Source organism: Chrysemys picta, chromosome 14 (assembly GCF_011386835.1).
Source record: "Chrysemys picta bellii isolate R12L10 chromosome 14, ASM1138683v2, whole genome shotgun sequence".
In the NCBI taxonomy this organism is placed as follows: domain Eukaryota; kingdom Metazoa; phylum Chordata; order Testudines; family Emydidae; genus Chrysemys; species Chrysemys picta.
Window position 1 is genome coordinate 44,211,376 of NC_088804.1, and position 16,672 is coordinate 44,228,047.

At 45.7% G+C, this 16,672-nt stretch overlaps 1 protein-coding gene across 6 annotated transcripts in view; it reads left to right on the forward strand.

Moving 5' to 3' along the window:
* ZFHX3 (zinc finger homeobox 3) overlaps window positions 1–16,672 on the forward strand; it is a 345,739-nt gene that overhangs the window by 253,508 nt on the left and 75,559 nt on the right. Inside the window, exon 1 of one of the 6 annotated variants that reach the window (XM_065567686.1) lies at window positions 5,995–6,049. The exons of the other annotated variants lie outside the window; for them this stretch is intronic. Coding sequence (XP_065423758.1) covers window positions 6,010–6,049 — 40 coding nt within the window. The 5' untranslated portion in view covers window positions 5,995–6,009. Of the gene's footprint in view, window positions 1–5,994; window positions 6,050–16,672 lie in introns of those variants that run through there. 6 annotated transcript variants of the gene reach the window in all.

Sequence of the window (16,672 nt, forward strand, 5' to 3'; positions counted from 1 at the left end):
ACCCCTGCTCTAGACGACTCTATTTGTCTGTCTTCCACATCTCCTCCTGAGAACCCTAGGTCATTGGGAGCTGGCAGGTTGTGTGTGTTTTCATAACTCCATAAACTCTCTAACATGATAGTTCATATGGAGCACAGCCTAAAGGCCCTCTCTGCTCTCAAGAGGTTCTCTGAGAATTTATCCAGCCACTGCTCCAAATGACCTTCCTGATGGCTGTCAGACACTTCAGACAATTTATCATTTGAACCCAGAGTAGCGTTCCGCGCACCAGAAGTGTAACGGGTACGAGCTGGCTGACAATTACTTGCAGTACAAGATGCAGCCCTTTGGGTTAGACCCAGCCTCCAGTGCTCAAGTGTTTGGCAATGGTAGCAGTTCATCTTTGTCAGAAATTCCAGATATATCCTTATCCTTCATAAAACCCAGGTGTGACTGGGCCTTGCAATGCAACTTGCTCCCTCTTCTTTTCTTTGGGGTTGAGGATGAGTGTAGCAAAGTAGATACTAAAGCCAGCTCAACAGTTGACCTTCATAGAAGTATATGACAGGACTTTGTGTGAAGACACAGAGCTATCCTGCTGATTCACTTTGATAGGAAGACCAGGTCTGGAACATTAAATGGCTGAGTGGCACTCTGAGGAACAGAGCCATAAGGAAGGGATGCAGATACGTGCAATTGTCGAGCTCAGGTGCATGGGGTAAGGAAACTCCTTGGACCAGCTACTGTTTTCCCCACCTGTCCTAGATAACACTCCCACAAGGCCCTCTAGTGTGTGTGAACTGTGGTACCCCATGCACTGTTGCTGCTTTGATTTCTCATTCTGAGGCCTTGTGTCCCCTCCTGTGTAATCTGATAAATAGTTTTATAGACATAATTTAGTTCCGGCTTAGTTTGCAATGACTGATAAAGATCTGATTTTGCAACTGGAAAGGAGAAGGTATTTTGAGGCAGAAAATCCTCATGTCAGCAAGCCTGCTTGGAAGTCAGTTCATGAAGAATTAGAAACCCTTTAAATAAATGCTTGCTTGACAAGGCTCTGTCTTCCACCTTCTAACAAGCAGGGAAGCGAATGGCAGCCGCTGGCCAGAAATTGATTGCATTAATTGATATGCCAATAAGAGAGCTTGTTACATCCGCCATTGGTTAGGAGGCCGGCTAACAAGTTCTGCTGATCAATGGAACCAATAAAGATTTCATCCATTAATGAGCAACATGGTAATTAATGTTATCCATAAACCAATTAACCTAGGTAGCTAATGTGCTGGTTAGCACAGTGAGTAGCGGAGCAGTGGGTGTGCATAGACTGGCCATCCGGTACAAAGAGAGGATTAGGCTGTTTGATAGAATTTTGGAATTTGAAGGAACCATCCACACTCTCCAAGCCTTTTCACGGGGAAGAAAGTTGACTGACTTGGGTGACAGGAACTTTTTTGCTGGGAGAGGAGGAATTTGTGGCCAGTTTTATGGAGCAATTTGAGCTACATTTTTTTTAATCTGCTTCTAGTATTAAAGTTGCGAATTTTTTTTCTTTTTGCAACAAATATTTCTCAGTGTGTGCCAGTCTCTTTGGTCCTGTGTACGGAGGGCAGAATGGAATGGTTGTGTGCCCCAGCTCTGTGCCACTGGAGACCTGCTGGCATCCCATCTGGTTACATTATCTGTTAATCATGCCCTCTCATCTTGTTTTCAGGCACTGCCCCCTGTACTGGCCTTCCTCTGATAATTTCCCACTGGTGTGAATGCTGGTTCATCTCCACTGGTGGTAGCAAAGATGGCAGCACCAGTGCAGACAAAGCTCCAGGTGGCCACAAATGTGCTAAGGGGTGTGTTGCCTAAAATTGATCAGGCAAATCTACAGACCATGGCCCTTCACTTGCAATAGTGATGCATGATTCATACCATTGGTGGAGAGACGATGGTATTAGCAAGGGTGGGAAATTTTTAGAGAACAACCTAGTGTAGCAAGGCTCTGAGAAGCTTGGAGAGTGGTGAACTAACACGTCTTCCTCTGTCTGTGAGGAAGAATAACGTGCTAGTGAAAAGAGCAACAGACAGTTGTAGGCTGGGCCTTTCCATGCCGAAATGATTTGAGCAAGTTGTTTGACAAATCAAACCTTGCCGCCATTCTCCAGACCTGGGATTTCTGAGGGTAGCCTTCTACCTGCCTGTGTCATCGGGGGCTGCTTCCTAGGAGCATTGCTAGGTGCTGATCTGTGGTGCAGAGAAGCAGAAGAGTTGTGGCAGGGAGACTTGGGGGGCGTGTGTGGGTAAATCAGAACGGAGGGAGTTTAAGGTTCTAAGAGGTCATGGAGGGTCGCTCTGTGGGGGCTTGGGAGCTGGCTGAGGGTCTTGGTAGGGATGTTTGTGGGAATCAGAATAAAGCTGAATTAGTAAAAAAACAGGCTGGGGGATAAGACGCAAGGCAGAGGCGCAGGGACAGGCATGGAGAAGTACTTCACGGCGTCAAGCCCAATATTCCACTGTGGAGTTTCCTTTGCATTGTTAGGTATTGACCCTGGGAGACCCCTTGTGGATTCCCTAATTGAAAATTAATACTAGATCGATGCCATGGGCAATTTGCATATTGATCATAAACAACTTTGAAGGCACCAAGTGTGTGCTGGATCAATAGGGCTTTTGAGCAGGTTGCAGTGGGAGTACATCCCCTTACACTGCACTGTGAAAGAGGTTAATGATTTGGGAAGTTCCGTCACTGTTCAGTGCAGGCAGGCATGGCGCAGCGTGCAGGCGAGGAGGGGAGAAGCTGGCTTGGCTGGGACAGGGTCAGAGTGACTGACTTCTGAATTAACAGGCTTTTTTCTGCATTTAATTCTGGGGATGTTATTGAGGGAAAGCAAACCCAAAGGCCAGTGAAATCACACAACACCAGTGGAGACATCCCTGCTGCCTCCCAGTGCACAGCCCCCATCCACCCCCCTTTATTCACACACTGAGAGAGGTGGGGGCTGCCATGTCTCCTTTCATGGAGCTGTTGTTTCCCAGCAGTGGTATTGGGTTTGGCTGGGAGGTGTGGAAGGGACCCCCAGTTTCTATTCATTCCCGTTCTGTTCAAACTTCATTCGCTCCCTGAAGACATAGTTAGAGACTATCTGACTGACTATGGCCTTAACGGCATGCCCCTCACCATAGTATCTGGCCTGAAATATTCTTCCTCCAGTCCCGCCCTGTTTAAAGAAAAGCAAACCAACGCCATTTTGGACTATGCACAGTGCTCCTAGGTTAGGAGATTCTTAGCTACAGAACAAGCAGACATGTTTCACCTGCACAGAGAGGAGACATTTGGACTAAGGTGTGGAAGTGAACTTCCCCCTAGTCTGAAGAATTCCATCTGCCACTCTCCCACTGTGGGCCTTTCAGTCCCGTTGGATGTCACTCCCATCCAGGATTTCAGCGACAGGAGATCTGAATTGATAGTAAAACACAAATAGCATGTGCCATTTGTGAGCAGAGAATTGAAGTGAAGTTGGGATTCTGCTCCTGAAAGTTCTTTCTTGGTTTCATAGCAGTGGCAGCTGCTTGTCTATGTAGCCAGCAGGTTCCAGGAAGTCACTGCGCATCTGATTACTTCATTATAGGGCCTTTCATTGACTTGGCTGCACTATACTGATGAACTGAGACTGGGGACAAGAGCACATAATTGAGAGAAATAAATTCTTATCACAGGCCTTGCTGGAGAGAGAGTGTGTATGTCTTTGTCCAGTTCTCAGGAACATTTCAAGCTTTTAGAGCGGCTGGTGTTCCCTTCATAGTGCTCCAGGAAAGCTGCCCAATTAAATCCCGAGGATGGCACACTTCTTAAGGGGTGCCTGCGAAAAACCCCAAACCTCTCGCCAAAGTGACCTGGCTGTTGTTCCATTCTGCTCAACTGCTTGCCTGGAGCCAGCTATGACCCTGAGGTAGTAGGTCACCGTCCTTTTGTCAGTGTCATATTGGGAACCTTGCCATATTCCTTACCTGTGTTTTATTTGTTACTTACGGGAGCTCTTTTTTTGTCATTCATTTCTTCCCAGCTTCTCTTTCAGATAAGACAGCGTACATAAGATTCTTTCCTGGGGCTGAACTGGCAAACAGGGATTGAAAAGGGAATTCTCCTGCATTTTATCTTGATTTTCTTGTCCCATCTCCAAAATGGAATTGTCTGCTAAGAAGAGTTAGAACGGGTTTAAGAGAATTTCCCCAGAGCCGCCACTGCTGTTAAAACCAGTGTACTCTGTCAATAATAATAATAATAATTAATAATTTAGGGGCCTGTGACAGAATGTACAACCCCCCACAAATCAGAAAAGGGTTAACGGGCTGCTGGGGCCCCTGCAACACCTGAAGTAGATGTTAGGCAAACAGGAGGGAGCTCGGCTCAGTTGGGTTTGGCTGGGAGGGAGAGCAGACCTTCAGTTATCATTGCAGAAGACAAGGCTACCTGGGGTCAGGAACAGAGGCCTACTACTGCCTCTCAGAGCCTCCCTGAGGGAAGGTTGGCCTGGCCCAGGCTGATTGCTTTGTTTGGCTGCCGGCGACTGACTTAGGCTAGTAGGAGCCCAGGTAGGGCAGAAGCATTTGTTTTCTTGGCATGTGTAGGTTGTGTCCTTGGCACGCTGCAGAGCCTGGGAGGAGTATACCCGCTGAGAATACCCCCCTGGGGAAGAGGGCCCCAGTTATTAGGACCTGGCAGATAGAAGTAATGGGGGATTCAGTTATTAGATATCTGGATAGCTGGGTTTGTGGTAACCAGGGAATCGCATGGTGAATTGCCTGCTGGGTGTGACCGCTCAAGACATCTCGATCGATTTATGCACAGCACTGGTGGGAGCCGGTGGTCGTGGTACATGTAGGCCCCAGTGACATAGGGAAAGGTAGGAGAGAGTCCTGGAGGCCAAACGTAGGCTGCTAAGTACAAGATTCATGTCCAGGACCTCTGTGGTAGCATTCTCTGAAATGTTTCCAGATCCACGCGCAGGCCAGGCAGAACTGCCGTGGCTCAATGCACGGATGAGATGATGGTGTTGGAAAGGGGGATTTAGGTTTATTAGGAACTGGGGAACCTTTTGGGAAAGGAGGAGCCTAAACAGGGAGGATGGGCTTCACCTAAACCAAAATGGAACCAGGTTGCTGGTATGTAAAACTAGAAAGGTGGTAGAGGAGTTTTTAAACTAAAGGCTGGGGTTTAGCTGACAGGTGCAAAGGAGCACATGGTTTGAGCGGAGACATCCCTTAAGGGAGGATTTATTAATGAGGATTCTCTATAGCCTAGTACAGAGCAGAGGATAGAAGTTGATAAATTATATGTAGGAACTGAGGAAAACAGTCAAACAGAAGAGAGTTCCATTCAATTACGTCACATAAAGGCAGACAACGAAATATTGCCAAATTTAATAAGTGCTTGTATACAAATGCGAGAAGTCTAAATACTGAGATGGTGAACTTGAGTGCCTGGTATTAAATGAGGATATTGATATAATAGGCATCACAGAAACTTAGTAGAACAATGCTAATCAATGGGACCTGGTAATAGCAGGGTAAAAAAAAATTTAGGAATGTCAGAGTAGGTCACATTTGTGGGGGAATGGCACTGTATGTGAAAGAAATGCCTAGAGTCAAATATACTAAAAATCTTAAATGAATCAATCAGTACCATAGAATCTGTCTGGATAGAAATTCCAAGCTTGAATAATAAGAGTATTACAGTAGGACAGTGGTTCCCAAACTTTAACAACCTGTGGACCCCTTTCACTAAAATGTCAAGTCTTGCGAACCCCCTCCTAAAAATGAATATTTCCAGGGATTTTCTCCTTTACTTGGGTATAAATTATAAAAGCAGTGATCTTGGAAATATAAAATTTGTTTTTATGACATGCTTATTACACACTATTATTAATTATTTTTTATCATTACAGTATTTTTATTACATTATGAAAGCGGCAGCACTCTTCCAAGATCTCACTTTCGTAGCTTGTATCACTTTGAATAAGCCTGTTGTAAGACAAGGCTCCTATGTTTCATCAAGGAATATCAGATGTGAAACAGCATGAAGGTATTTAAGAAGCCAACTCAAAGAGTTCCTCCTACACAAGCATTCAGGTCTTGAGCAGTCCAGGCAAAGAATGCATGTTACAACAAAGCTTAAACTTGTTCTTCATAATAATTTAAAAAACAATACGAGCTGCCTATTTAATTTTAAAAACAGCAAAAAATATCTACCTCCCTTTCCATTTCTTGTAGGGAGTCTTGAAGTTTAAATCTCCTCAGTGTGATAGAGATGCTTGCTTTGATCTGCTTAGCTCTTGGAAGTCCAGGGGCTCTGGGCCGGCCCTGTGCTTCCCGGGATCCCTAGGAACAGCTCTGTTCACCACTAGGGAATTTTTTCCCAAGAACCCCCTGTAACATTTCGCAAACCCCCAGGGGTTCAGGAACCCCAGTTTGGGAACCATTGCAGTAGGAATATACTACCGACCAACTGACTGGCATGGTGGCAGTGACTGTGAAATGCTCAAAGAAAGTAGAGAGGCTACAAAAACAGACAAGCCAATAATAATGGAGGATTTCAACTATTCCCATATTGACTGGGAACATGTCACCGCAGGATGGGATGCAGATATAAAATTGCTAGACTCCATTAATATCTGCTTCTTGGGGCAGCTAGCCCTGGAAACCACACAGGGAGAGGCAATTCTTGATTTAGTCCTAAGTGGAGCACAAGATCTGGTCCAAGAGGTGAATATAGCTTACCGCTCAGTAATAGTGACCATAATGTAATTAAATTTAATGTCAGTGTAGGAGGAAAATACTAAAGAAACCCACCACAGTAGCACTTAACTTCAAAATAGGGAACTACACAAAAATGAGGAAGCTAGTTAAATGGAAATTAAAATTAACAGTCACGAGTGAAATGCCTGTAAGCTGCATGGAAACTATTTAAAAACACCATAATAGAGCTTTGAACTAAATCTATACTCCAAATAAAAAAGTAAGAAGTCCAAAAATATACTACCATGGCTGAACAGTAGAGTAAAATAGGCAGTTAAGGGCAAAAAGGCATCCTTTAAAAATTGGAAGTCAAACCCTGCTGCAAAATAAAAAGGAACATAAACTCTGGCAAGCCCAGTGTAAAAGTATAATTAGGGAGGCAAAAAAAAGAATTTGAAGAGCAACTGCAAAAGACACAAACTAAGAGCAACAAAAAATAAAGTACCATCAGAAGAAGGAAGCCACTGGATAAAGCAAAGTGCCAAAGGAGCATCAAGGAAGACAAGACCGTTGCGGAGAAGCTAAATTAATTCTTTGCATCAGTCTTCACAACAGAGGATGTGAGGGAGATTCCCACACATGAGCCATTTTTTGAGGTGACAGATCTGAGGAACTGTGCCAGATTGAGGTGTCATTAGAGGAGCTTTTGGAACAAATTGATAAATGAAACAGTAATATGTCACCAGGACCAGATGGTATTCCCCCAAGAGTTCTGAAGGAACTCAAATATGAAATTGCAGAACTACTAACTGTGGTATGTAACCTATCGTTTAAAACAGCCTCTATACCAGATTACTGGTGGATAGCTAATGTAATGCCTATTTTTATTAAAGGCTCCAGAGGCAATATTGGCAATTACAGGCTGATGAGCCTAACTTCAGTACCATGCAAATTGATTGGAACTATAGCGAAGAACAGAATTATCAGACGCATAGATGAACACAATATGCTTGGGGAATAGTCACCACAACTTTTGTAAAGGGAAATCATGCCCCACCAATCTATTAGAATTCTTTAAGGGTGTCAACAAGCATATGGACAAGGGTGATCCAATTGATAAAGTGTGCTTGTACTTTCAGAAAGCCTTTGACAAGGTCCCACACTAAAGACTCTTAAGCAAAGTAAGCAGTCATGGGATAAGAGGGAAGGTCCTCTCATGGATCAGTAACGGGTTAAAAAGTATGATAGTTAGGGACGCAACCCCAGGATCTGGGTGTCCCTAAGCCTCTGAGTGCCAGAATCTGGGACTGGACAACAGAGCGGATTGCTTGTTAATTGCCCTGTTCTGGTCATTCCTACTGAAGCATCTGGCAGTGGCCACTGTTGGAAGACAGGATACTGGGCTAAATGGACCTTTGGTATGACCCAGTCTGGCTGAACTAGTGTTCTTACATAAGAGCTTACATGTCTTTGTGTTTAGTTTGGATTATCGGTCTCCTGGAAGGGATCATACATGTTCATGGCCTAGCAGGAGGGCTAAGTCACCTCAGCCTGAAGGTGTTGGAGTCTTGGTGGATTGGTGGAAGACCAGGAGGGAAGCAGGGGCAGTGCTACTGTGCCACACCATAAGTGTGTGTGGTAACAGAACCAGCATATGGTTCATTTTAAAACAGCCCCAATCCCCACTTATTTAAACATCTTAACAGGACCACTTTCCCCAAGTCTGGGCCAAGCCCCGCTGCCCACCCTGCCTTCCATAAATCAGTTGTTTTGGGGTTTGGCTGCTTTTTAGCAGTTCCTGGGATTCTTGTGCTGTCATGTACTGTGGAGTGATGCTGCAGGCTGGGACTAGTGGTGTGACAGCAAATGGGGAGGGCTCACTTGACATTCTGTGACCTCACTTGGTGCGGCTGATACCAGAGGGGCAGGGCTGAAATTGCAGTCACTTTCGATTATTTGGAACTGGGAAAGGCAGAGAGAAAGGAAAGGCCCATTGGCTGCAGGAAGCTGGAACATTCCTCTGCTGAAAAGCTTGTTAGTAGAAGGGGAAAAGCAATTCCTGATCTTCTGCTAGTGCCACTAACCCAAACTGAAAAAAGAGCAGCTCATCTGCCAGGATGTCATAATTTCTTCTCTGCGGTTAGCAGGCAGCTCCCAAGGCATCTTTCTGAAGAGAGCCCCTCCCCAAAGAGAGAAACCTGTGGACGCACTTGAGCTTGCATGAGTTGAAGCTTGCTAATTTTATCCTTGTTTTTCCTTTGTCCTGTTCTGTTTCTTCTGAAGCTGTCAGTACAATAGCAATGCCAGGAGCCATTAAAAATTGCTTTATTGGACTGCAGATGGCTTCGTTTGTTGGAGAGGAGTAGATTAGTTATACCATAGTAGCCTCACATTATGTCTTGGAGGAAGAGTTACTAGTCCTCAAGAGGGACATGACCCAGCAGGATAAAGAGTCTTAGCTTTCTCCAGCCAACGAGTTCAAAGAACTTTACAAACACTGGTTAAGCCTCACAACCTCCCCATTATCCTCATTGTGCCAACTGTAAAACAGACACAGAAAAGGGAAAATCCCTAATGGGAAGTCGGAGACAGAGTCACGAATAGAACTGGCACCTCCCAACTCCCGGTACAGTATGTTAGCCACATAACTTGCCTTCCTACGACAGACTGGACTGAGCACATGGCCCACATCATTAGATTCACATCATGTCAACCCGGACAGAAGCCTTGAGAATCCGCTGCATAGAGCCCATTCTCCAATGGCTGGGAGCAAGCTATCCTAGATGATCTAAGGGGCGGGGGCAAGGCGTGGGGGAGAGCAGATGGTGGGGCAGGTGCAAATAGGTTGCCTTCAACACCTTGCCCCATAAAGCTGGCAGGAGGACACACGAGCAGTGAAAGGAATGTTCTGCGCTCTCTGTGAGCACTTCTCTGGTGCGGCCCTGTGGCTGTTCGGTATTTGTGTTCTCTTGCTGTGGCTGTTCTGCCCAGCTGTCCCAGGCCCCTTGCAGCAGGGCACTCTGTGCCTTGAGCTTGGCGGCAGCCGCGGATTTGTAAGGAGCTGGTTGCCAGGGTGATCAGAGAAGGGAACAGAGTAGGAAATTGGGAGCCTCCAGAAAAGGCAGGATCTTCTGTTCAGATCCAACATGTCAACGAGTTGGCTCAAAGTAGCACAAGTCTGAGCTCAGTCTGCAGAGGTTGGGGGCCCATGGAAGGCTGCAAGCTTGGGGAGGGGAGGGGGGAGGTCAGGTGACCCGCGAAAGGCTGTGAGGTAAGATCATGTGGCCTGCAGAAGGCTGCGAGCTTGGGAGGGAAGGTAGGTGGCCTGCGGAAGGCTGCAAGCTTTGGATTTGGGGGGGGGGTCAGGTGGCTGGCGGAAGGTGCGAGTTCATGGGAAAGGGAGGAGTTATATGCTTGCGGAAGGCTGTGAGCCTGCGGGTAGGGCAGGGTGTCTGTCTCCATAAAGGCTGTGCGATCTGAGAGCCATAGTTAATTTTTCTAGCTATTGGCTTCTAGTAACAGGCAGGAAATCAGAATGTAGTGGAAATGCAATAGTATTGATTTGGGAGCCTTGATGTTCTAGTATTAATTAATAGAAATCAGAACCATAGGAATTGGAGCTGAGAACGCACCATTAGGTCCCATCTAATCCGTCACCCGGGGCCTGTGCTGGATTGTTCCCTACAGCATTTTGTTTTTCAAGAGCTTTGAAAACTGGGGTAGACAGTGTCCCAAGCAATGCAACTTTCACCCCCTCCCTTGGCAGACTGTTTACCGTCTAACACATCTCACTGTCCGGAAAGGTTCCTTGAAATGAATTGTTTAATTTTTTAAATTTCATCCCATTACTCTGAGTTCTACCTCTTACCATGCCCTAAATAACTCCTCTCCCTCTTTGTTGTTTTGTATCCTTTCCATATTTGTAGAAGCCTGTCTTGTTCTCTTTTGCCATCACTTAGCCAAGCTTTGAATGTGTATCTCTTTCAATCTTTCTTTATAATGAATTCCTCCCCCCCCCCCCCAATCATTTGTACAATATTGCTTCTCTGAACTCCCTCTAGTTTGTTTACAGCCTTCTGGTACTGCACTACCCAGAGCTGAGCGTAGGATTGCTGTAGCAGTCTCATTGTTGCCATGTAGAGCAAGTTTGTCCTCTTCTTTCTTTGTAACTTGATGCCTTTGCCCAAAAATCTAAATGGCCTCTTTTGCTGTCGTCTCACAGTGTGCAATCGATCTGAGCCTCTGTGGTGGCTGCCCTGTGTGTGAGTGCAGAGGGGGGAAGCGGAGTGCAGGGAGGCACAGTTGTACCCAGGCAACTTTTGGCAGTATTTGAAGTACCCAGATTTCCTTGACCTGTGTCAGTTTGATTTTAGAGCTGGTTGTGGTTTGGAGACTGCCCTGTTCCTGTTGGTCAAAGATCTAGCAATGGAGGAGACTTTAACAGCAGTCTTCTATACCATTGACCCTGAGGCCTTGTTGGAATAGTCACTTTTGAGTGGCTCTGTTCTCTCCTTTTCAGTACAGCCCAGTGGGTGCTCCTGGACAGTTGCTCTTTAAGATCTTTTATTGGAGGTGATATTGGTGATATTAGTCCAGTATGAAACATCTGGTGGGTGTGGTGTTACTGGGGCATGGAATAGGTGCATTTTTAATACAAAACGAGAAGGGGAGCAGTCACTGTGAGGCATGCATCATAGGGCTGTGACCATAGACCCTGAGCACCATCAGGACTGTCCTGGGGGTGTATACGCTTTGTGGGCCTTCTTCAAATGCTGTGCCTCCTTTCACATTGCTTGGATAGCGACATTTCTCCTTACCCCATGTGTTCCACTAATGCTCAATCCCGCGAGGGCCCAGAATTTGCTGTCTGCATTACCCATAGGTCTCTTTCAGCTTTATTGTTTCCTAGCTATTTCCAGCCCATTGGATATCGCTCTGGGATTATTTTCCCTCCATGTTTCAGCTGCTATTCTCCAGTTGAATCTGTTTAGGCCCTAAATACTGTGGTGTTGGAGCGTCTCAGACACTAATAACTTTATCTTCTCAACACCCCTGTCAGGTAGGGCAGGCGGGTTGAGGGGAGTAAAGGACTCGTCCAACTTCCAAACTTCATCTTTTAGCCACTGGATCTTGTCATGCCTTCGCCTGCAGGTAAAAGAGCCCTCTAAGCATGAGAGAAACTGAACCCATTCATAGAATCATAGAATATCAGAGTTGGAAGGGACCTCAAGAGGTCATCTAGTCCAACCCCCTGCTCAAAGCAGGACCAATTCCCAGCTAAATCATCCCAGCCAGGGCTTTGTCAAGCCGGGCCTTAAAAACCTCCAAGGAAGGAGACTCCACCACCTCCCTAGGTAACGCATTCCAGTGTTTCACCACCCTCCTAGTGAAATAGTTTTTCCTGATATCCAACCTGGACCTCCCCCACTGCAACTTGAGACCATTGCTCCTTGTTCTGTCATCTGCCACCACTGAGAACAGCCGAGCTCCATCCTCTTTGGAACCCCCCTTCAGGTAGTTGAAGGCTGCTATCAAATCCCCCCTCATTCTTCTCTTCTGGAGACTAAACAATCCCAGTTCCCTCAGCCTCTCCTCATAAGTCATGTGCTCCAGACCCCTAATCATTTTTGTTGCCCTCCGCTGGACTCTTTCAAATTTTTCCACATCCTCCTTGTAGTGTGGGGCCCAAAACTGGACACAGTATTCCAGATGAGGCCTCACCAATGTCGAATAAAGGGGAACGATCACGTTCCTCGATCTGCTGGCAATGCCCCTACTTATACAGCCCAAAATGCCGTTAGCCTTCTTGGCAACAAGAACACACTGTTGACTCATATCCAGCTTCTCGTCCACTGTGACCCCTAGGTCCTTTTCTGCAGAACTGCTACCTAGCCATTCGGTCCCTAGTCTGTAGCAGTGCATGGGATTCTTCCGTCCTAAGTGCAGGACTCTGCACTTGTCCTTGTTGAACCTCATCAGGTTTTTTTCAGCCCAATCCTCTAATTTGTCTAGGTCCCTCTGTATCCGATCCCTACCCTCTAGTGTATCTACCACGCCTCCTAGTTTAGTGTCATCTGCAAACTTGCTGAGAGTGCAGTCCACACCATCCTCCAGATCATTAATAAAGATATTAAACAAAACCGGCCCCAGGACCGACCCTTGGGGCACTCCGCTTGAAACCGGCTGCCAACTAGACATGGAGCCATTGATGACTACCCGTTGAGCCCGACGATCTAGCCAGCTTTCTATCCACCTTACAGTCCATTCATCCAGCCCATACTTCTTTAACTTGGCGGCAAGAATACTGTGGGAGACAGTATCAAAAGCTTTGCTAAAGTCAAGGAATAACACATCCACTGCTTTCCCCTCATCCACAGAGCCAGTTATCTCATCATAGAAGGCAATTAGGTTAGTCAGGCACGACTTCCCCTTCGTGAATCCATGCTGACTGTTCCTGATCACTTTCCTCTCCTCTAAATGTTTCATAATTGATTCCTTGAGGACCTGCTCCATGATTTTTCCAGGGACTGAGGTGAGGCTGACTGGCCTGTAGTTCCCCGGATCCTCCTCCTTCCCTTTTTTAAAGATGGGCACTACATTAGCCTTTTTCCAATCATCTGGGACCTCCCCCGATCGCCATGAGTTTTCAAAAATAATGGCTAATGGCTCTGCAATCTCACACGCCAACTCCTTTAGCACCGTCGGATGCAGCGCATCCGGCCCCATGGACTTGTGCACGTCCAGTTTTTCTAAATAGTCCCGAACCACTTCTTTCTCCACAGAGGGTTGGTCACCTTCTCCCCATGCTGTACTGCCCAGTGCAGCAGTCTGGGAGCTGACCTTGTGCGTGAAGACAGAGGCAAAAAAATCATTGAGTACATTAGCTTTTTCCACGTCCTCGGTCACTAGGTTGCCTCCCTCATTCCAGGGCCTTAAACCACAAGATCATCCTTCCATCTGTGCCGTTTATTCATAAGATGTTAAATAAGACACTCCTTCAACTGATCCTCAGTAGGACACGTATTCCCACTCAATATACAGTCATTGATGATTTTGCACATTCACATCCATTGGCTCTCCCTGGAAATATCTTCAAGTACAAACATAGCTACGTGTAGAAATAACTGGTGCAACTCCCGTTAAGGCTGAGATAAGTTTTGCACTTAAAACAAGATTAACCTGTGTATTATTAAGATTAACCTCTGCAGAAGAGAAGAGTGAGGCGGGATTTGATAGCAGCCTTCAACTACCTGAAGGGGGGTCCAAAGAGGATGGAGCTCAGCTGTTCTCAGTGGTACCAGATGACAGAACAAGGAGCAATGGTCTCAAGTTGCAGTGGGGGAGGTTTAGGTTGGATATTAGGAAACACTATTTCACTAGGAGGGTGGTGAAGCACTGGAATGGGTTAGCTAGGGAGGTGGTGGAATCTCCTTCCTTGGAGGTTTTTACTAGGCTGAGCCGCTGCCCCTGCCACCACCGAGCTAGCAGGCATGTCTGCCTGTGTTCGGAAGCATCCTCCCAGTTGTAATGTAGACATACTGTGAGAGTTTCTCTCCACTTCCTGAGGGCCACCATCTTCTCTGGGTTTACTCTCATTTAGAAAAATGGAAGATGAGGGCTATTTTGAAAGATGGCAATTCTTCATCAGTTTCTGTGAAAGAGAAGATTGCCAGAAACACTTGGTTATGAAAAAGAATGGCCAAAATAATCATTAATCCTAAATTCTTCTCAAAAGGTTCGATTGTACCAGTTCTACCCAACAGGGAGGGGAAACTAGGATGTTTGTGTATGCATGGAGGGTGGGGTGCCTTTCCAGACCTGAAAAGAAATCCAGACATGTTCTGGTTAGCCTGAACGCTACATTTTCTGGGTTTATAATGCTTGGTTTTGTCATAATTACATCATCTCTTTAGGAATACCCTAACTTATTGAGACATGTTGTCATCTGTAGCCCCATCTTACCCCAATTTGTCTGGGAATTGAGAAGGGGTTACAGTGGAGCCCTGGGTTGAAGTCTGAATTGTGATCGTTCAGAATTCAGCACTTGGCCATTGCCTCAGTCAAGTGAATAATTTTAAATAACTAAATTCACAGTCTGAGATGTCACACCCAGCCCATGGGCACTCAGCCTGCCTGACTTATTTATAGACCATGTGCAATATTAAGATTTTGCAGTATCATGAGCTTTCATTTTTATAAAAGTAACTGACACGGTGCTGTCTGCCTGAACCTGCACACAGCCTTGAACAATTACCAGGATGTGCGATTGCCCCATCAGTCTCTCTAATGTCGGCATGAACCATTTAGTTGCTGATCACTTTAGCATACGGAAAGGGGAAGGAATGGCAGTGAAGCTCGTAGGGGCAGGTAGATTTGGGGTTTACTCTAGGGAAGGAAATGGAGAGGGGACAAGACACGCAGACAGGGAAGGAGGAGGGAACCAGAGTAAGCAGGATGGGGAAGGAAGAGAAACGGGAGAGATTGCTTGGTCTCTACTGGGGAGTGAGGAATGACATTGAATGGGACAATAAGGGCCTGATTAAATGAGAATAACTCAACGTTTAGCTACTACATAAGGACCAGATTCTTCCATTCATGTCTGTGCAAACCTCACAGTGTGAGCAAGGGGTGTACGGAGCCCTAAACAGTATACCGGCACACAGCAGAATTTAAAATGGAATTTGCCCCCCTCCACTGAAGGAGTTTGACTTCCGTCTTCTAAAAAGCATGGCCACTGGCAGGTTCTCCATTGCCTTTTTTCACTCCCTCACCATCTCCTGATAACCCCTCCTTGCCTCTTCTCACCTTTTTCTTCCCTTCCAGTGCTTTCCTCTTTGTTTCCTAAACCCCCCATTTGTCTCCACTCTGGGGCTGAACTTCCCTTTCTCTCCAGACCCAAAGAGCTGGATTTGGGCTTTCTTTTGTTTTGTTTCTTTTGGTGCTGGTTTCTGTTTTGCATGATTCTCCTTTGCAGCTGATTCCGGTTTAGAGCTAGCTTAAACTGTGCAAAATACTATTTAAAAGAAAGGAACTTGTCAAGATGCATTTGTTAGATCACATTTAAAATGAAATAGAATAGAAGGTAGATTTTGTCCAAAGACAGGAAAAAACCCTGAAAAGCTGTCAAGCCGCAGGAGAAAGCCCCTCCTTTGTTGTCCTCCTGACACTGAAGTGTAATTTTTCATGGTTATTTGGACTGGAAAATGGTGCGGGGGGAGGGAGAAGGGAGAGATGGGCTTGCGATTATTTCCCATAAATGACAACACAATTCCATCACGCTCCACTACAAATATGTTCAGGGATTTTGCCTTTTTTTGCATTTCATGTGTGAAAATAATAGCTACAATTCTAGTTCTGCTGAAATTCAAGGGGACAAATCCCTGTTGGATTCTACTGACTTCAAACTTGGCGCACTGTACGAGAAAGCTAGGGCCATCTCAGAGACCTGATTGTTGCGCTTTTTCTTTTTTAAAGTGGAATTAAATTATTCAGAAGTATCTTTAGAAACAATTGGGTATATTTATAATAATGAACCCTCAAAAATAAACTGAAGAAAAAAATGTCTCCCGTTATATTAGTCTCCTTTACAGTATCAAGAGATCTGTCTCTGGATCACTGGCCAAGAAGATAAGTAGCCCAGTTCATTTTGTTTGAACTACTTTTAGACCGTTTTATATGTAATACCTCATCTCCTGTGTTTGAAATACTTTTTTGTAGGATATGATGAGTTCAAATAACTAACTGGCCCTTTTCCTGGTGTGTAAACATGGTGTTCAGTGAGTGACACTGAAACCGGAGCATTTCTGACTTTGTGTAGTTTGGAAACGGTCCTTCTTTTTGCAGAACTGTTTTCTAGTGTGATTTTCTGCAGAGCTAAATTCCCATCCAACTTGTAGGTTTCCAAAGCAGTGCAGACTCTTTCACCGTTCATTCTCAGCACGTAGCTGTCTGTGGCCCAGATCCATTGAAG